This window comes from Thamnophis elegans, chromosome Z (assembly GCF_009769535.1).
Source record: "Thamnophis elegans isolate rThaEle1 chromosome Z, rThaEle1.pri, whole genome shotgun sequence".
Lineage (NCBI taxonomy): Eukaryota > Metazoa > Chordata > Lepidosauria > Squamata > Colubridae > Thamnophis > Thamnophis elegans.
Genome location: NC_045558.1, coordinates 144179009 through 144199646, shown reverse-complemented (window position 1 = coordinate 144199646; position 20638 = coordinate 144179009). Strand labels below are relative to the sequence as shown.

At 63.2% G+C, this 20638-nt stretch overlaps 2 protein-coding genes across 2 annotated transcripts; both read right to left on the bottom strand.

The window, feature by feature from the left end:
• Positions 1-2979: 2979 nt before the first annotated feature.
• AP1S1 (adaptor related protein complex 1 subunit sigma 1) lies at positions 2980-5692 on the bottom strand. Its single transcript, XM_032238187.1, has 5 exons — positions 5563-5692; positions 4909-5087; positions 4046-4154; positions 3627-3764; positions 2980-3242 (listed from the first exon to the last, which is right to left on the bottom strand). Exons 1-5 carry the CDS (start codon positions 5563-5565, stop codon positions 3195-3197), a joined length of 477 nt encoding a protein of 158 aa, XP_032094078.1. The 5' UTR covers positions 5566-5692; the 3' UTR covers positions 2980-3194.
• A 175-nt stretch (positions 5693-5867) lies between these two features.
• Positions 5868-9994, bottom strand: SERPINE1 (serpin family E member 1). Its single transcript, XM_032237354.1, has 8 exons — positions 9653-9994; positions 9099-9332; positions 8732-8926; positions 8430-8628; positions 8248-8348; positions 7512-7598; positions 7127-7210; positions 5868-6296 (listed from the first exon to the last, which is right to left on the bottom strand). Exons 1-8 carry the CDS (start codon positions 9915-9917, stop codon positions 6235-6237), a joined length of 1227 nt encoding a protein of 408 aa, XP_032093245.1. The 5' UTR covers positions 9918-9994; the 3' UTR covers positions 5868-6234.
• Positions 9995-20638: the final 10644 nt, after the last annotated feature.

Genomic DNA, 20638 nt, shown 5'->3' with positions numbered 1-20638 from the left:
CTTAGGAGCACAGCCGGAGCGGCTAACCCAAGTCCTTGGGCTCCGTTTATGCTGTCCCTCCTAACACACATCGGCTTTCCCCCCCAGTTTGAAGGGAATCTCAAGAGATGCAAACCAATTTTTTCACAACTGGTTTGAGGGGCAGGAAATAAGGCTGGGTAAAGATGGCCCCCGTGGCATCTGCCCATTCGGTCTGCGTGTCGTTCCACCTTCCGTGGATTAGAGGCCCAAGGTGAGGCTTCCTGGCGGAGCTGAGTTTGCGCCTTCCATTCTGCCCTCGAATCAGGCCGGCCACTTCTTGGAGGGGCTCTGCCTCCCGTGGTGGAGATGGAAAAGGGCCCAAGGGGGATGGCAGTGAGAGGGAGGGAGGAGGGGCAGGGGATCCTTTATTCCTTCTGGCTGCCACCTGGCCCCGCTGCCCACAGGGCCGCCCCCTGGCCATCTGGGACAGAGACACCAGGCGGCCGTCCCCGGCTCCTGGGCTGACACCGAGGAGCCGCGCGAGCACCACGCTGGTATTCCGCACCCAGAGCCAAGGGACCCCCCCGCAAGGGGTGGGGGTGGTGGGGTTGGGACTCAGCATGTTTCAGTAGATCTGCTTGTGACCATTCATGACCATCCAGAGCCGCCTGCCGGAGGGATCCGCCTGGGTGAGCACCGGAGGCGGAGGAGGCACTTTGCACGCGTGTGAGAATTTCCCACTGACATCAGTCCCAGAGTGTGCAAGTTTCTTCAATTCGTGATGTCCAGTCCTGTACAAGCAAGCAGAAGAAGTTGTTTTGATGTCCATTTTGTTGTACTTGAAATAAAACACATTTGCCCTGTTGTAAATAGCATGTCGAATTACTAGTTTTGCTAAGAAATAAAAGCAACTATTTTATTATGAGTTACTCTCATTATTTGCAAATTGGTGGGCTACGGGCCAGATGGGCCTCTGCCCCCAATGCAGGATCCCACCAGAAGCAGCTCTGGGAGGTGCTGCTACAACGTGGTAGTTTCCCACGGTGCCTCCTGAGGGCGCGTGCAGAGTGGCAAGGGCCAGCCCACTCTCACCCGGCCGGCATCCCCTCAGATGGGAGCAGGGCAGAGGAGCCGGCCTTGGGGCACCAGGACGCTTCCCAGAGGAACCTCCAGGGCTCCCCAGAGCGGCACCAGCCACGAAGCCTCAGGCCCTGCCGCATCGGGAAGGTGAGAGAGGCCAGGAGCTGCCCTGGGGAGGGGCTCCCGGTTTGCCTGCCCTGCCGTCCGGGATCTCACGCGGGAGCGGAGGCAGCTCTGCCAGGAGGGAAGAAACCTGGCGAGGGGCCCAGTGCGGAGAGAGACCCCAGCGTAGGGGTGGGTGCTGGCGGGAGGGGCCTTACTGGGAGGAGGGCCATGGAAGAGGGACGGACAGAGAGGGGGCCCTGGGGCTGCTCATGGGCTCAGCCTCGGCAGCTGCCTAGCAGCCCCCCCCACCCCCCCCCCGCAATGGCCGGAGGAAGGTTGGCAGCCAAGAGGCCAGTTCAGCTGCCACCTCAGGAGCGACTCCTTGGAGACTGGCTTCTGGGCTGCTGGGGGGGGGGCTCTTCCACAGGCTTCTAGGTGCCCCCCCCAAGGCGTAGTACAGAGGCTGCGTTCTGGGGGCCCCTCTGGGAAACAACATCCTCTTGCTGAAGCCAGGAGCCCTGCCCTTTTTGCGGGGGGTGGGGTGGGGGGGAGAGCAGCATTCCTGGAGATCTGGATCTGCCGGCCCTTCAGCCTTCCTTAAGGTTAGGCCAGCAGCTGGCCGGACTGCAGAGGCCCATTTTTGTAATCAGGATGGAGGTGGGTGCGAGTTCCCTTCCTCTTTTTCAACTGGAGGGTTTTGCTCTCCATATCCTGCCAAGTCGCTTGTGAGATGGGCCCCATGTACGTCGGAGAGAGGACCACGTTCCACCCAGGGACTCTGAAACGCTCCAGTGGCCACCTCTGTTTCCCCTCCCATGTCTCTCAGCTGCTCTGGGAAGCAACCGTCCCGTCAAGTGGCTGCAGGGCCACCGTGAAGTCGGAGGAGGGCAAGGGGGAGCAGAGGAGCTGTTTGAAGGGGAGCCTCTCTTACTTCAATGCAATTTGTACTTTACTGCAATTTAATGCAACCTCTCCTCAGGTTGACCCAGCCCGCGACGGCTGGAAGCAAGAGGCCACTAGGAGGCCCCCTGCAGAGCTCCCCCTTCCCTTCTCAGCCGGCCCCTCGGCTGACCATGAGGGAGGAAAAGCACACTGGGCGCCCCCAGGGGGCAGAGGAAGGGGCTCAGAATGCCCACGGGCGGCTACTCCTGGGCTGGAGGATCCAAGCAGCTCCGGCATCCAGGCCCAAAGCCTCCCCACCCTCCCTGCACCTCCAGCCTTCTGCTCTGCCGCCCCCCCTTGCCCACGCCCCCCTCCCAGCTGTGCCCTCATGCGAGGCGAGATGCCCCGTGGCAGGAGGAGTCAAGTGGCTGCCAGGGTCTCCGGGGTTTGCTTGCCCCCCCCTCCTCCCCCCCCCCCGCTTGGGAGGTCTCCAGGGCCAGCGGCAGGGGCTCCCTGGCTGAACCTCCCCCACTGGCAACAGAGCAGCAGCCGGGACCCCCGGCCCAGGAGTCCCCCCCCCCTCCACGCCCCTCCCCCCAGGGCAAGAACAGAGCGTGTGCAGTGCCTGCCTGCCTCCTTCCGCTCTGCTATCCCTCCTGGGATCCTGCATAAAAAGACCACCAGGCCAGACTCTTCCAGACACCTTTTATTCCAGGAAACCCGGGAAGACCCTCCCCTCCCATTCCTTGCGCCGGAGAGAAGCGCCAGCAGGGCAAAGAGACACCCCCCAAACACCCCCCCCCCCCGAGGGCAGCCTTCAAGTGCGGGGAAGCTGCTGTTCCTTGGGGCCTCCCAATATGGCTCCGGGGGGGGGGGGGACGCCGTGGGCTCTGTCCGGGGCCAGTCAGCGGCAGCAGGCGGAGGCTGCGGGTGTGAAAAGGGGCAGGAAGGGACGAGAGGGTGATGAAGGAGGTCGCAGGAGAGCCGTTCACTGCCAGCACCCGGGACCATGACGGAGACTGCCCCTCGTCCTCCTGCCCCGGAGCCGGGTGGCTGCAGAGCCCAGCTGCCCACCTGCCGGAGTCCCGGGAGTCGGTATCCGCAGTGGGGGAGGGGAGAGGTGGGGCGGCGAGGGAGGACGGCCTGAGATTCTGAATGGGGCCAAGCTACGCCAGCCCCATCTCCTCCAAGACGCTCCGGGGAGACTCATCCTCCTGCAGGGCAAAAAGGGGAGCGGGGGGTCAAGCTAGAGAACTCCGCACACTGCTCGCAAACCCCTCTTCCCCAGAGAAGGCACTCTGCACGTGCTCGGCTGGCTGGCGGAATTTATCCCAGCAAGGCAGCCATCCCAGGTGCCAGAAGCCCCACAGGAGCCCGATGGCCACGGCTGCCCCCCTCCTCACTGTTCACGGCAGCCGAGTCGCCCACGCCGGCTGCTGCGGGAGAGAGCGAGCAGAGCCTGCCTGCGGTGACTCATGGCATGCAGCAAGCGAGGAGCTGGGGGGGGTGTTCTTCCTCCTCCTCCTCCCCCCCCCCAGCCCTTGGCAGTGGGTGCAGCAGAGCAGCCTGCCTCCCCCCCCAGCCCACGCAGCCCCTACCTCCTGCAAGAGATCTGCCTGCTCAATGGCCTTCAGGACGCTCTTCTTGGAGGTGTCCTGCACCTCCCCCCCCATCAGGAACTCGTCCAGGATGAAGTAGGCTTTCTCGAAGTTGAAGATGATGTCCAGTTCACACACCTGGGGGGGGAGGAGGAGGAGGGGCAGAAGGAAGGCAGGGAGGGGGGGGGCTTTGCTCAGGATCTGTGGGGAAACTGGAGTGCCCCGCCCAGCTGCCAGCCCAATTCCTGGCTCGGAGGAAACACAGGCAGGCCTAGTGACAGCCAGGGTCCCCAGAGGCCACGGAGGGGCAGGAACAGGAGGGCTGCCCAGAGCCGGCCTGGAGCACAAGGGGGGTGGGAGGAGCGAGGAAGCGGCTGGGCCAGGGCAAGAAAGGAAAGCCGAAACTCCCTTGGACTCACACTGCCAAAATATTTGTCCAGCAGCTCCACATATCGATGGATGAGTTCCAGGGTGATCAGCTCATTGTCCTGCCCCTCGATGGCACAGCAGAAGTACAGGCTGGCATACCTGGGCCGGAGAGAGGAAGGAGTCACTCCCTTGCCCCACAGCACCCCCCTTCTCCTGCTGAAGCATCCAGCAGCATTCGGGTGGGGGGGGGAGAATGGGGGACCACCAAGAATTCACATGCACTCATGTTAGCCTTCAGGGACTTCAACGGTCCTCTCCTCTCAAGGCTCTTGGCCTCTCTGGGATGCAGCCCACCCCAACCGAGGAGCAGCCCCCTCCTCAGCAGGGAAGCTGGTCTGTCCAGAGCGGCACTGGGGAAGGGTGGCCACCTTCCCTGTTCAGCCCAGCCGTCTGCAGCAGGACCCGGGAGGCAGAAGGCACGAGAACGGACCCCCTCGCTGCCCCAGACCCCCCCCCAATGGGAGGTGAGCGTGTGGGGCTCGGCCCTCTGCTGTCCCACAGCATGAAGCAGGGAAGGGAAGCACAGGATGTGGCTATGGTAGGCGTCCCTTCTCCCCCGGGGGGGGGGAAGCAAGGCCTTCCTGGGGGAAGCCCCTGTTCACCAAATAGCCAGGCTGCTTCTGGCTCAAAGCCCAGGCAAGGCCTATGGAGGAGCAAACCCCCTCCAGGCCTCCACCAGCTGTTCCTCCAGTGGTGCAGAGGCCGCAAAGGGGGGGGGGGGCCTCTCCCACCGTCTCCCAGAAGCTGCTCCCCCCCCCCAGGAGGCAGGCAGGGGGGGGCCTGAGGAGGAGGAGGAGGCCTCACAGGCCGGTTGCCCCCCCCTCCCCCCCCCCCCCGGGGCAGAGGAAGTCACCTCTTGTAGACCACCTTCAGGTCCCTCCATTCCAGGAAGCTGCACATCTTGGGCTTGCGGGCCAGCACCACCTGCATGAGCTCCCGCACCACCTTCTTCTTGTCCTTGTCGGAGGTGGCCAGGTACCACTTCTGCAGGCGCAGCTTCCCTTGCCGGCTGAAGAGCAGCATGAAGCGCATCTGCAGGGCACAGGGGGAGGGGAGCGGGGGGTCAGCGCCCCCAGAGCCCCCTGGGCAGCCCCGGGGTCGTCCCTTCGCCTGGGGGCGGTGGGGGGGGGCAGGGGAGGCCCGGGAGGGGAGGAGCCGGGAGCCCGGGGGAGGCAGGGCCGCCACTCTCCTCCTCCCCCCCATGGAGGAGCCCAGCGGGGCCGGGAGCAGCGGGGAAGGCCCCGAGGGGGCAGCGCGGAGGAGGAGGGGAGCCTGACGGACGCGGGAGGGGACAGAAAGGTCGCCCCCCCCCAAAAAAATCTCCCCCAGGATCTTGGGGGGGGGGGCAGGGCGGCCCGGGAGGTGCCCGCCAGAGGCCCCGCTGCTTCCGCCCGCCCGAAGGCCCCGGAGAGCCGCGCCCGCCGACGCCGGAGCCACGCGGGCCTCCTCGGGCGTCTCCTGCTGCCCGGGCGGCGCCCGACCCCCCCCTCCCGCCCCCCTTCCTCACCATGGCGGCGGCGGCGGCGGCGGGGGGGGCGTCCCAGGCGGGCCCGGCAGCCGCTTCCTCTCCGCCCTAACCTGCCCAGGTGCCTCCGGCCGCGCATGCTCGCAGCGCGCACTTCCGGGCCCGGGCGGTTGCCGGGAGACGCGGGAGACGCCCTGCCGTGACGTCAGCGGGAGCTCCCGCCCGCCCCGCCCCAGAGCCCGGGAGAGGCGGGGCCCGCGTCCTCCCCGCCCCCTGCAGTCGCCCCCCCCCCGGCCCCCCTCCAAAGGCACGCGAGTCAGTGGGGGTGGCGGTGCGTTCTTTTAATGTACAAAAATAAGACAAAATATCTGCATATATTAAGTTTCTCTTTAGTCCCAAAGTGCGTCCAGACGGAGCCCCAGAAGGGGAGGAGAGAGCGGCTCCCGGGTGCAGGGCGAAGGGGCTGTGCCCGGGCGAGGCTGGCGTCCACGGTGGCCCCTTCTCTCTCCAGACGTTCCTTCAGGGCGGCTGGCAGAGCTCCCCTGCTGCGCCTGCAGGCCCCCTCCAGCCTGGACCATCGTTGGCGGGCGCCTGGTCCTCGCACAAGTGTCCTAGATGCCAGAAGTGGCGGGACATGCCAGGGAGAAGGCCGGGCAGAAGCGACTTCCACGAGGGGACTGGTGGTAGATCATCCCGCTGGCACGGAGGTCCTCTTCACTTCAGAGGGAGGCCCAATGGCTGGGGCTCCATCACCTGGCCCATGAAGAGGATGGTCCCTGTGGGAGGAACAGAGAAGCTACGGGAGGCCGGCAGCGGGGGGGGGGGGGGCAAAGCGGGGCTGGCTCTGCCCTCTTCCTTCGCTGGGGGGGCGGAGCGGGTACAGAAGGGGTCTGGGAGCCTCCTGGGCTGGCCTAAAACAGGTGCCAGAACCTGCTCCCTGCACACCAGCAGCCTCCAGCTGAACCATGGTTGGAGGGAGGTAGCACTCTGGCTGCCCGCCCCACTTGGATCTCTGGATAGCTATCCAGGTGGAAGAGGTACAATGGGGGAGGGGGGGTAGAAGGGGTACTCTAGTCCCAGGGTCCATCTCTGAGCTGCCACCCCCACCAGAATGGGCAGGAGAGACCCAAACCGGTTCCCCCCCCCCCCCTTGAAGGTCTTCCCTGCGGCTCAGATTGGCTGGGTTGCAAAGCGGCTCCACCCTAAACCTGGGTCACCCGAGCCACGGCTCTGTTGGCATCGCAGGGGTGCCAAGCAAATCTATCCCGTGAAGGCTTAGCGCAAGAGCCAGTTCACACAACCAGTTCACGTGCCTCCTGACACTCAGCCCCCCAATTTAGTCCCCTCTGGCTAACTTTGGGAACCTCCTGCGGCTGCCGGACTGAACCACGGAGGGGTTTCCCTCGGCCTGTGCTGGCACACGGGCAGCAGAGCCCCCTCTGGCGCTGGGGATGGGGTCCTGGCTGAAGGGAAGCCCTCCTCCATTTGATGCGGGGGGGGGGGGGAGGAAGTGGGTTGATTTTTCCCTGGGCTCCTGCAGCCCCTTCGGAAGAGACCCTGAAGTCTCGGGTGGGAGGAAGGGGCCTCGGGGGGGGGGGGGGCTTACCGGTTGGGTTGTGCCGCACAACAAAAAGGAACGGCCGGTCCAGCACGATCTCCAAGGGCGCCATGCGGGAATAGACGATGGCCACTGGAAGGGAGGGAGGAGGGGGCCTCGTTCAGCAGCTCCCCCTTTGACTGGCAGCTTCAGGGAGCAGCAGCAGCAGCACCCTACCCCCCCCCCCCCCGCAGAGTGCCCAGCCCTCACCTCCTCCTGGGGCTCCTGGGGGGGGGGAGTCATGAGGGGGACCCACTTCAGAGCAAAACCCCCCCCCCCCGTGCACGTTAGGAAGCCTCAAAGAGTGTGAGTGAGTGAGCGAGTGTGTAGTTTCTCCTCCGTTAAAAAGAACCCCGGGCAGAGAAGGGGCCCTGCAGTGCCCCAGGGCACCCACCTGTGGCAGAAGAGGCCTCGGTGCCACTCTCGTTCACCTCAATCTTCACTTTCTGCAGCGCCCGGGACACAAAGAGGCCATCCTGCCCTGCAAAGGGAGGGGGGGGGTCAGTCAGCACGATTGGCTCCCAAGCGGTGGTGAAATTCAGGATTTTTAACTATCCTCTTTTCTTTTTTCCCAATTGTACAATGAAAGTGTCTGGTTATATTAGGCGGAAAATCTGTGATTGTAATTGAAAACATGGATGCACAAATGCATCCAAACGACATGCTGTGTGTAATGGATGGGGATTTTTTTTATGTTGTCTTTTATGTTTAAAAATAAAAAAAAATATTGGAAATTTTTTTAAACCATCGGTTCTGTGGGCTTGGTGGGCGTGGCAGGGGAAGGATCCTGCAAAATCCCCATTCCCACCCAACTTCTCCAGAACCTGCTGGATTTCCCCCCTCCTCCCAGGTCCTCTGCACGGGCAGCACCCCTCCCTTATGCAGGCCCAGTGGGGGGGTGGGGGCAGCTGAGCCACAGCTGGATACAGGCTGCCTGCCTGCTTCAGCCAGGGCTGCCAGGCCTCTCTCACGCCAGAGCTGATGGGCTCCAGGGAAAGCACTCTGTGCGCACTCAGGGACCTGATACCCCTCTCCTTGGGCTTGCGCTTTAGCCCCGCCAGGCTCCCTGCAGCCAGCCCACCCTGGGGGATGACGAGCCAAAAGCGGCATAGAGGAGGAGAGACCCCGACCTGAGAGACGGCTGAAGTTGGCCTTCTCGCAATCAAACATGTCCGTCATGCCCAGGGCCTCCAGTGGCGCACGGAGGTCAACTTCGCTCTCCAGAGAAAACCTACAGAGAAGGAAAGGTCAGTGAAGGGCCGAAGGGCCTCTGCGGGGTTGGTGGCCTGAGCCTGTCCCAAGCGTCCCCTACTTGGGCAAGACGAGGAGCCGGGTCACCACGGACATGTTGCTTTTCCACTCTGCGATGAGGCGGGGGTCGACTGCAGCCACCAGGGCCGAGAGGGGGGCGTCCCGCTGGAAGGGGCTAGCGATGAGCATGCTCAGCATCTCCCCCTGGTAGGGCAGTTCGATGACATCGTAGTCCCCCTGCTCTGGGGTGGAGAATTCACCTGGGAGAGAAGGGGGGAGGGTGAGGGGCTCTGCACACGCTCAGAGAAGCTCCCTCCAGCTGGCTCAGGCCCAAGAGCCAAAACTGCCCCCATCGCTCCTCACCGTAGTTGAATTCGGCCGTCTGCTCCATCATGGGGACCACGACGGTGCTGCCGTCCAGCTTGTGGAAGACACGCTGGCGAGTGGCAGCCTCGGGGAAGGGAAGCCGCCAGAGGCCTTTGAAGTGGATGGCGTTCGCCAACACCAGGCGTGTCAGGGCACCCAGGGTGCCCTCCTGCAGGAAGCCCCGGATCATCCCTGAGGAAGCAGAGGCGGTCAAGGGAGGGGGCGGCTGGGCAAGCTTCCAGGCCCAGAGGCCCTTTGGCTTCAGCTCCGGCCTGAATCCAGCGCCTCACCCGGGTTTTCCAGCTGGGGGACCAGGGCAGAGTCTGCCTGGTCTCCCGAGGGAGCCCTCCCTACCGCTGCTCACCATTGGTGTGCTGCTCCACCCAGGCGTTGACCACCTCGCGTGCCCGGGCGCTCTCCGAGAAGTCCACCTGCTTGACCATCTGGTGGAAAAGTCGTCGGAAGCGCAGCATGAAGGTGGGCGCCAGGGGCAGGTCACGCTGCACAAACAGGGCGTCTGCCATCTGCACCACGTCCTTGCCCCAGGGGCCGCTCAGGGTCTTCTGCAGCAGCCGCAGGTCTCGTGGGACGCCCCATTCTGGGGGGGGAAGAGAGTGCGCTCAGCTGGAGCCCACAGCCAGGCCCTCTCCTGACCCGCCAGGGATGGGCAGGTGCTCTGGGGGGAGCAGAGTTGGCCTGTCGGAGGGTGAGGTGGGCCTTCACCACCAGCCGGCTTTCATTCAGGGGGCCCCAGAGCCTCCCTGGGCTCTTCAGGCAGGACCTGCCGGCCCCTGGAGCTCTCCTGGCCCACCTGCTCCCAGGTGCAGGTTGAGAGGTCAGGCGCCCAAGGAGGCTGCCCCTCCCCCGGGACCCCCTTCTGCCCAGAGAGCAAGTGCCAGCCCCGCTGCAGCCCCTCACCTCTCAGGCCGAAGCCCATGGCGCCCTTGATCTGGGCCAGGGTCTTCCCCTCCGACGCCGCCTGCAGCATGGCCACCACCGAGGCCACCCCATGGGGGGAGAAGGCCAGGTTCTGCTCCTGGGAGGTCTTGGACGCTTCGCGGAACACCCGCACCCCGAAGTCCGCGGAGAGCTGGGCCACGCGGGCCCCTTGGCGGCCAGGAGTGGGGAGCGCGGCGTGCGAGAGGGCCAGGCAGGCCACGAACAGCGGGGACCACAGCTCCATCCTGCCGGGAGAAGAAGGCGGTCAACCGGCGCGGGGCGGCGTGCGGGAGGGAGCGCCGCCTGGCTCTTATCCCAGCCCAGAACCGGCCCACCGGGATCCCCCAGCCCCCTCCTCTGAGCAGGAGCGACGGCACCTCCTCCGCCAGGCCGGCCGGGAAGAAGCGGCCGTCGGTTGGGCTAATGAGGCAGGCGACCCCGTTGCTTACTCGGCTCCTGGACTCGTTGCCGGTGCGCTCCCGCCGCCCCGCGCTTGGCTTTATAGGCGCTGCGCCCGCCGGCCAGGAAGCCGGGATGAAGTCAGCGGCGGGCACCGCCCCTCCTCCCGCCCCCGCCGCCCCAGCAGCCGGACTGGCACGCGGCCCGGGCGGAAAGCGAGCCCGCCTCCCCGAGCAGGCCGGCCTCCCTCCACCGTCCCCGGGGCCTTCCTCCCGGGAGGGGGGCTCCGGCGGGACCCAGCGCCCCGCAGCCTTCTCCAGAGGGAAGGGTGCGCGACGGAGATGGCTGGCACGGAGCCTCGGCAGACGCCGCGGGACAGGCTGGAGCGGGAGGGATCGGGGCATCCGGCCTGAGCCAGCCTGGCGCTGCAGCTGCCGGAACGGCCGAGGCGATCCGGGGCTGACTCCGCCCGAGCGCTAAAGCTGGCTCGGTCCTCAAGGAGCACCGGAGGAGCCGAGATTGGCAGGCGGCGCTTGAACTCCTGGAAGACAAGAACTGGAGACTAAAGGAGGGAAACGGCCTTGGGGCTCCTGGAGCGGGGAGTGTCAGCGGGCGAGACCCAGAGAGGGACGCCTCACAATCCCCCTTTCTCTGAGAGATTCCTGCTCTGGGCAAGGGTGGGCTAGGTGACCTCCAGGACCCCTCCCAACCGGGGGAATCTGTGAAGGGAGCCCTTCCTGGAGCGGGGCCCGAAGTTAAGCGTCAAAGGGCCCGTTCCGAGGCTTCTTCCCCGTGGGTTGCAAGGGACGGAAAGACCCCCCCCCCCAGCCTGGGGGTTTCCTCTTGGGCACGTGACTCAGACTGCAAAGGTTCAAGGAAGGATTGCTGCTCTCCCCCTGCGCCCCCCCCCCGCGTGTTTTGCAATCTCGATTCAGCACATTTCAGCCGCTGATGATGCAGCCTGAAGTGGCGGCCGCTGCTTCTGCGGGGGCGGATTCCCCCTGCTGGGCCAGGATGAACCCAGTCTCCTCTGGGCCACATCGTCATCGTTCCTGAACGCCCGGAATCTCCCAAACATGGAAGTGGGGAAGCCCCGCTGGCCTCGGCAAGGAAGGGTCAGGAACAGGGCACTGGGCACTACTCCACGTGCCCTCTGGGTGGCTGGCACCGCGGGCTCTTCTCCCACACTTCTCCCGCTCCATGGACAGCAGCATCTGCAGGGGAGGCCGGGCACCTGGGCGCCCTGGGGCGATGGTGGGCGTGAGGGGAAGGACAGCCTGGAGGCCCCATTCCCACCGAGAGCCCCTGCCGGACGGCACGGCTGCTGCTCCTTTGAGTGCGGGGGAGTGGCCATCCGGAGGACATTCCAAGCTCAGTGGTCACCGGTCAATGAGCCCACCAGGTTCCCAGGCCCATGTGCAGCAGCAGGGCAGGAGGCGATGGGGACTGGGAGGCCGCCATCCAAGCAGAGCAGGGCCAGGAGGGCCAGGAGGAAACCTGGCGGCTTGGGGCACCAGCACTGGGAGACCCCTTGCTGTGACCTCGGCCTTCTGAGCTCCTCAGCCTTATGACCCCCATGAAGACCAACCCCCCCTCACACCGCCCCTCCCTTTCTGCTGACCCCCGATTCTCCTCAGGGTTTAGGGGGACCAACAGAAAGGAGGCCTCCCACCGGCCTCCCTGCCCCCTGGGAAGCCAGGCTAAACAAACCGAAGGCCAGCTGCCCTCTGGCAGGGAGGGCTGCCTGTGAGGGCAGGGGGGCCGTGCCCGCTTGAAAGCCAGGGAGGCCCCCTGTGGGCAGCTGCCCGGCTGGAGGGGAGTCCTACGGTTGCACAAGCTTCCTGTGTGAGGGGTCTTCCCCACTGGGGCTGCTTTGTGGCCTTTGAGGCCCCTTCCTCACCAGGCGGATGGCTTCCCAGAAGGTCCTCCCTCGCTGGGCCCTCCAGGAGAACCAGGCCAGCAGCTGCCCCTCAGGGCTGGCAGGTGGGTGTCGCTGCCGCCGGCACCTCCGCTTGCAGAATTTGGCCTTTGAGCCCCTCTTCCCCTTCACCCCCAGGCCCGCCCAGCCCAGGGAGGGGGCTGGCAAATGGTTCCCTCTAGCCACACGGGGCACCTGGCAGGTAGGACGGCTCTGCCCAGCCAGGCCTGGGCTCAGTGGCTGCACGGCTGACGTCTGTCCCTGCCCAGCAGGCTCAGCCCAACCCCCTCAGGCAGCCAGGCCCAGTGGCCGTGTTCCCTGAGACCCCCCAGCAGGGGCAGAAGGGGGCCCTTGGGCTGAGCCACGTGGGGCACGGGAAAGGGCGGTGCAAGGGAGGGCAGCCTCTGTAGGCCAGGCTCCAGCTCCTGGGGTGAGCCACTCGCAGGGCGGCGGGAGGGTCCTGGCTGTGGGTACCCAGCAAGCACCGGGACCAGTCTCCAGCAGCCACTGCCACCTGGCTCTTCCCCAGTGAGTCCTTCTGAGTCATACGGCGGCAGCTGCTCCTTCGGAGCCACCCGGCAACTGCAGTCAGGCCTGGGGCTGACCAGGCAAGTCCGGCTCAGAGGGCGCTGCGGGTCGAGCCCTGGCCCAGTGGCTGGGCTCAAGCGCCAGGGATTCCAGGCCCCTCTCGGTGGCTCTCCAGGGCCCGCCTCCCTTGGGCAGCTGCTCTGGCACTCGGAAGCAGGATCTGGCTGGTTCCTGGGGCAGCCTGCAGCGATGGGAGAGGGGAGGGAGGGACCGGGGGGCCTGCCCCCTTCCATGCTGGCAAGGGTGGTCTACCCACAACGGCCTCTCTCCCTGCGCTGCCCCCCCTCCCACATGCCCTCTGGGGCTGCTGTCAGCCGAGAAGGAGCCCCTGGTCCAGCCCTCGGCCTCTCAGGCAGCCCCTGGAAGAGCTGCACCATCCCCTCCTCCCCCCTTGCTAGGGAAAGGCGTGTGGGGAGATCGGGGGGTGCCGTCTTCAGGAAGGGGCCTTAAACATGGTTTTTTGCAGATCCAAATTTGGAGGGGTCTCTTTTGCAGGAGCTTCTCTGGGTGCTTCCAGTGCAACCTCGACTCAAGGCGCTGCTTGCCTCCTCTGAAGTCCCAGATGGCCAGGGTGTTTGATGCCCCCCCCCTCCCCGAGCATCTCCCCAGGCAGGATGGCAGGGAATGTTAGAGGAAGGGAGGGAGGTCTGGTGAGACCCCGGAAAAGGGCCTCCTGTGCACTGCCCCCCCTCCCCCCATGGAAGGCATCTTACCAGGGGTAAGGCTCCCCCTCCCCCCCCGCCCCAGTTCCCGTGGCTTTTCAGCCAGGTCTTAAAAGGGGGTGGGGGTGTCAGTGGGGACCCCCATTCGGGGGACAGTCAAGGGGGCCGTGTGAGTCTGTTGTTGCCACAGGGTAGAGTGGGGGCTAAAATTGTGAATTTTTAGCTGGATCTTTACTATTACACACTCCCAGAGTCATTGTGCATATAAATTAGTCTAATGAATAAAGTGAGGGAGGCCTCTGTGGGCCGAGCCAATCCGGGAAAAGGCTGCGGTGGCTGGGCTTGAGTGGAGTTTCCAGCAGGCGCCCCCAGCCGATCCTGTCGTGGGGGCGGAGGGAGCACCATGACTCACAAATTCCCCTTGGCCTCCGGCTGCCCCCTGCCCGGCCTTCTCCTCTGCCCAAGCCCTCCACCGCTCTTCCTCTTTGCTTCTCCAGCGGAGGCCCCGGGGGGGGGGGCAGGTGTTTCCTCTGCCCCCAGGCGCTTCCTGGGGCTCTTGGGCCAGGCGAAAGGGAGCTCCGGGGAGGGGGGAGGGGTTGTGCCTCCCGGAGGCTCTTCGGCTGCCTCCTGCTTGCTGTCTCTGGGGCCTTCTGGGAGGAGAGGGGTCCAGAAGGGCAGCCCTCAGCCCACCTTCTGGAATGGCACGTTTGCCAGCGTGTCCCAGCCAGCAGAGAGCACCCAGGGCAGAGGGAGGGGCCAGCAGACACCGCCTGCATCACCCACAAAGGCCCTGGTGCCTCCTCCTCCTCCTCCTCCGTCTGTCCTTCGAGGGGCCCTCTGTCACTCACGGCCCATCACACAAGCCCCCCCCCACCTGCTCTGCCTGCCTCCACCCACCTGACCTCGGACCTCCGCATCTTCGGCCCAGCCATCTCAGTGGGAGGGGCCATTCCACTGTTCCCCCCATTTGCAGACATGTGGGCCCCCAGCACCCCCAAGTCAGCCCCGTGAGTCAGACAGCCCCTCCCGCCCAGCCGTCTCAGGCAGCCACTCCAGGCACCAGGAGCTCAACGTGACTGGCCCCCTGGGGGAGGGGAGGGGAGGGGGGAGGCAGGGGGAGGGCACCACTGAGTCATCCCTGCAGAGGAAGAGGCTGGGGCCCAGAAAGGCAACACGGAAGCAGCAGCCCCACAGACCGGCCTCCCCTCCTGCCCATCCGAGGGCCCTGCTGGGTGCAGCTTCAGGGACACCACCAGAGCGTGGCAGGAGGGCCCTTGTGGGGGCCACGGGGGGGGGGGTACGGGGTTGAAGGTCGAGCTTCTGCCCGGGATCATCCCAGCTTCTGAGTTGCCTCTCCAGCCATTCTCGCAACATGGAGACCGGCTGGATGGGCACGGGGTGGCCCTCTCCCTTCTGGGCTGTCCGTTTCCTGGGCAAAAGTGGAACTGGGCCTCCAATCTGGCAGAATGTGGGCATTTGGCAGAGGTGGCTTAATGTATGAAGTACAACCCTAAAGGATTCTGGGTGGGGTGCAAAAAAGCCCCCAAGTGCATTAATAAAACCCTCCAAATACCTCCAACTCCCCCCTTCAGACAAGGGCTGATGAATGGGGAGCCCTGGTGGCGCAGTGGTTAGAGTGCAGTGTTGCAGGCTAATTCTGCTGATTACCGGCGACCAGCATTTGGGAGTTCGATCCTGACCAGCTCAAGGTTGACCCAGGATGGAGCCTTCCGTCCTTCCAAGGTGGGCAAAATGAGGACCCATATTGCTGGGGAAGGGGCGAGAGGATGACTCTGTAAACCGCATAGAGAGGGCTGTAAAGCACCATGAAGCGGTATATAAGGGCTATTGCCCAACAGAAGAGAGGGCTGCGTTCAGAGGGCCCGTGGAGGAGGAGGGGGAGGCCCTCTGGAGACAGACCACCAGGGGGCCACCGGAGTCTAAGGGCTGCCCTTGGCAGGGGGAACCTCGGGGGGGGGGGGGGCTCTTGTCCCCTGCCCTCCATGCAGCAGGCGTGCAGCTCCTGCCTGCTCCCGTTGACCCGTGCCCATGTATGATTCGGGGTCAGAGGAATGGGCAGCTGTTGGCCTTCACCGCTTAGGGCCCGCCAGAGGCACGAGGGAGCTGAGCCCGGGGGTCCTGCCCGCCTTGCCCCGCCTCTGTGGAGTTTGCTGGACTCCACAGAGGAGGTTCTGCGCATGTGCGAGGAAGATGGCTGCCTGAGCTTTTCGCTCGGGGTTTGAGGAGAAAGGAAACCTCGAAAAAATCGACCCTCTTCTGTAGCCAGACTACTGAAGGGCGAAGCCTGGGTAAGAGGATCCTGAGAGGGTGCTGGAAAAACGAGCACCTGGAAAAACGCTGTTCGGACGGCTTTGGGCGACGCGGTATCGGGCGGTGCTGAGAAGCCTGCAGGCGGACTCCCCCCCTACAGACGGCGTGGGCGGCGGCTTCCAGCTGACGGACCGCCGCAGCTTGCCTTCCTTGTGAGAAGCAGCGGAGCCGCTGGAACGTGAAACCTCCCCTCCCTCCTCCTGTGGACGGTGGTTTCTAGCGGATGGCAGTTCCAGCGCTGTGTTAGATTGCCGCGGTCCTGCCTTTGTTCTGCGTGGCGCCGTTGGGCCTTTGAACTGGACGCCCCCCCCCCTTTCCACCCTCCATCGTGGATGCAGCGCTCAGCTTTGGACCCAGATTGTCATGGTCCTATTTTGTTCATGCTGCTGAGACGCTGGGTGTGCTGTCCTCAGGGGGGTTGGTGAGTTGTTCCTGAGACGCCGTGGGCCGAAAGGTTAGGCTCGTTGCTGTTATTGCTGCCGACCCAAACGCACCCCCCCCTTCCATCTCACCCTTTGAACTTCTGACTATCATGGCCTGCCTTTCGGCTCATGTTGCTGTTGCCGCTGCTATCCGTGGCTGCTTTAGGAGCCCCCATTTTAGACGCTTGACTGTCCTTGCCTTTCGACCGGCTTTACCCCCACCTTTACCCTCAAGACCAACATTTTGGAATAAGCTGGGATATTTGAATTCACCTCCGGCCTTGCTGAGACTCCCAGCCATTTTCCTGTATACCATCCTGCACTTTAATTTTGCAGAAAGAAGAAGGCAGGGGACGAATAGGACATGGACAGGGGGCCTGCTTGGCACCTTCTCTCAACTGACACTAACCCTCTAACTATTTCAAACTTTTTAAACTCTTGGGCTTTGCCCCCTTTTGCTGGACTCCACAGAGGAGAAGTTCAAAAACATTAAGTTTCTCCTCTCTTGCGCAATTTTTTAAATTGGTATGTTGAGTGTATGGGAGTTGGCTGGAATTGAATGAATGGCCCACTTTTAGTAATTGTTACCTTTGTATTTTATATGTTTTAATATTTTACGTGGGAACTGTTAGTGTGGATAACTGAGAATGTGTGACTCGGAGGACCTGCTGGGGAAGGCGGGGGGTACCGGGGTGGTTGGGGGGACCATGGACATGGGAGTGGGTCGGAGCATAGCGGTCGTGATAGGGAGAGGCAGATATGGCGGGGACCTTAGGGCTGGCCATTACCGGGGAAGGAGGGTTCGCTACATCACAGAGATCCCTCCTTCCGGCCCTAGGAGTCCCACTCCAAGACCAGATGGCGCGAGTAGTCAGGACCCTGGTCTCAGGCTGTTGTCGCTAAATGCCAGGTCTGTTGTTCACAAAGCTCCCCTCGTCCGGGACTTAATTGTTGACGAGAGGGCAGACCTGGCATGTATTACTGAAACCTGGCTGGGCACAGAAGGAGGAGTCCCCCTTGTAGAGATGTGCCCAGAGGGATTTCAGGTGCTTCATCAGCCGAGAGCCCAGGGAAGGGGTGGCGGTGTGGCTATTGTAATCCGGGAGTCTCTGTTACCTCGTAGGGTCCCTGCTCCGGAGCTTGTCGGGTGTGAGTCTCTGCTGATAAAGTTGGACCTCAAGGGTCAAGTGGGTTTGCTGCTAACGTACCTGCCTCCCAACTGCGTTGCAGCATCCCTCCCCTCGCTCCTCGAGTCAGTAGCCGAGCTGGCAGTTGAGTTCCCCAGGCTTATAGTTCTGGGGGATTTCAATCTGCCATCGCTCGGTGAACGCTCTGATGGGGCGCAGGAGTTCATGGCTTCCATGACAGCCATGGGCTTGACCCAAATAATTCGGGGCCCAACCCACGCAGCGGGTCACATGCTCGACCTCGTATTTCTCTCGGAGCAGTGGATGTGTGATCTTGGTCTGAGGGGTAATGAGATCCTACCCCTGTCGTGGTCAGACCACTGCCTACTGAGGCTTGACTTCCGGAGGCCAAACCCCCACCGTAGGGAGGAGGAACCGACCAGATGGTTCCGCCCCAGGCGACTCATGGACCCGTTGAGGTTCCAGACGGAGCTTGGGGTTATTCCTGATACTCTCGCCCACAGTTCGGCGGAGACTCTGGCTGCCGCCTGGTACTCGGCGGCGTCGGAGTCTCTCGACCGGATTGCGCCACTACGGCCCCTCCGGGTCAGTGGATCCCGGAGACCTCCCTGGTTTACCGAGGAGCTCCGGGAGAAGAAACGCCGGAGGAGGTGCCTAGAGCACCAGTGGAGGTCCGATAGGTCCGAGGCGAACCGAGCACTCTTAACTACCTGCACCAAGGACTATGTCCGAGCACTAAGAACTGCAAAAAGATCATATATTTCAGCCTTGGTTGCGTCCGCCGAGTCACGCCCAGCCGCCCTGTTTAGGATAACCCGCTCCCTCCTCAATAGGAGGGAAGCGGGAGACCCCTTGCAGGGTAGGGCTGAGGATTATGCTCAATTCTTGGCGGACAAAGTAGCTCGGTTTCGATCGGACTTGGACTCCACCGCAGTAGATCCAGCTGAGACACAGGAGGATCACTTGCCACACCAGTTCTGGGTTGAGTTCCAGGACGTTGCCTCTGGGGATGTGGACAGGGCCATTCGAGCTGTAAGTGCCTCCACTTGTATTCTGGACCCGTGTCCCTCCTGGCTGGTTGCCAACAGCAGGGAGGTGACACATGGCTGGATCCAGGCGGTTGTCACCGCCTCCCTTCGGGAGGGGCACTTCCCCGCCGTACTTAAAACGGCGGTGGTGAGACCCCTCCTGAAGAAACCATCGTTAGATCCAGCCATTTTAAACAACTTTCGTCCTGTCTCCAACCTTCCCTTTATCGGGAAGGTTGTCGAGAAGGTGGTGGCCTTTCAGCTCCAACGGGCCTTGGAGGAAGCTAGCTATCTTGACCCCTTCCAGTCCGGCTTCAGACCTGGTTACAGCACAGAAACCGCTTTGGTCGCATTGACCGATGATCTCTGGAGGGCCAGAGATGGAGGCTATGCGTCCATCCTGGTTCTCCTTGACCTCTCAGTGGCTTTCGATACCATCGACCATGGTATCCTTCTGCGACGACTGCGGGAGGTGGGAGTGGGAGGCACTGTTTTGCGGTGGTTCTCCTCCTACCTCTCGGACAGGTCGCAGTCGGTGTTGGTCGGGGGGCAGAGATCGTCCCTGAGGCCCCTAACGTGTGGGGTGCCACAGGGTTCGGTCTTATCCCCCCTACTATTTAACATATACATGAAACCGCTGGGCGAGATCATTCGGAGGCACGGGATAAAATACCACCAATATGCGGACGATACGCAATTGTATCTGTCCGCCCCGTGCCAACTCAATGAAGCGGTGGACGTGATGAACCGGGGTCTGGAGGCCGTTAAGAACTGGATGAGTGCTAACAAACTGGTACTCAACCCGGACAAGACCGAGTGGCTGTTGTGCTTCCCCCCCAATAATTTGGCTAATATACCAACGCTTAGGCTGGGGGGTCAAATTTTATACCCCTCAGATAGGGTCCGCAACTTAGGAGTCCTCCTGGACCCACAGCTGACTTTTGATCACCAGCTGTCAGCTGTGACCAGGGGGGCATTTGCCCAGGTTCGCCTGGTCCGCCAGTTGCGGCCCTACCTAGACCGGGGGGCTCTCACAACAGTCACTCGAGCCCTTGTGATCTCTAGACTGGAATACTGCAATGGGCTCTACATGGGGTTGCCCTTGAAGTGCATCCGGCGACTGCAGCTAGTCCAGAATGCAGCCGCGCGAGTGATAGTGGGCGCACCGCGGTTCGGTTTTGCAACTGGTTGGGTAACTTGCGGCTGCCCTGATGCGCACATTCCATTGTGTGTCACACAAAGCAGGTGGTTCCTCTTTTGGTTTCAGGATTATTTGCTGATCAAATCCTCCAAAGGAAGTTAATGTCAACACCACCAGCTCAGCACTTTGGAAGAAAACAGGCGGGGAGGGAGGGGGGGCTGCCCATTCCCTGGATGGCAGGGAGCCCCAGCTGGTCCTCTGGCTGAAAGCAGCAGGGCAGCAGGGAACGGGCGGGAGCAATTGCCCTGGCAGGGGGGAGGGAGGCCCCTAAAAGACCCCAACCAAACCAGCGTCTACGTCAGCAGGGGACATGGCTGATGATGCCCTGCTACAGCCTTTGGGCCACTGCCTGCGAGGGAGGGAGGGAGGGAGGGAGGGGGCGTCCCCTGGTTGGTGATTTTTCGAGGGTGCCTGACTCCCCTCCCCTCCTTTGAGCACCCTGGCAATTCCCCTCCCTTGGACTTTTCTCAAACTCCTCTTGGGCTGCTCTGCCTGTGCTGACCCCCACCCACCCCCCTCCCTGGTTTGGGTGGCAGGGGGTTTCTGGCTGTGGGGCAAGCCATTGGTGGAAGAGCCCAGGGCCTGGGCGTCTGCAGCACCACCTGCTCCAGGTGGAATCCACCCGTCAAGGCAGAGCGGAGCTGGGAATCCCCAGGAAGCCCGAAAGGACTTGGAGGCAGGGAGGGAATCTTTCCGGCCTGCTTCTCTTCCCCGGTGGGGCTCAAGGCGACCTCTGCTGCCCCCCCCCCCCCCCCCGTTTCCCCAGAGGGAGCCACTGCACCGGAGCCTCTTCCTGGCCCTGCGGGTAGGGTGGGGGAGGTGGGGCCTGGCGTGGGTCCCTGCCTCTCCCCGGAGCAGTTGGGGGAATGTCCCAAAGAGGGGGAAAGGCCACCGGGGGTGGGGGTGGGGGTGGGGGGAGGAGGACTTAGTCATAGAGGCGCTGTTTGTGTTGGCTGTCTCTTAGCAGCAGGAAGGGCCACCCTCTCAGCCACACCTGAACGGCCTGCCAATCATTCAGAGCATCAAGGAAACAAGGAAACAAGCAGAGCAAAGTTTTACCAATTGTTTAGGGAGATCGTTTCTTCTAGCACAGCAACGCCTTTAAAAGCAGAATGAATCAGTGAATGATTTAAAGTGCCACACGACCACACAATTCACACACGGATGACTCCGGGCAGCTTACAACATTAACACCCCCAACCTATGGATGTGGCTGATCCCACCCATGTTCTCCCCCCCCCCCCGCATCTAGAAATGCAGAATTATTG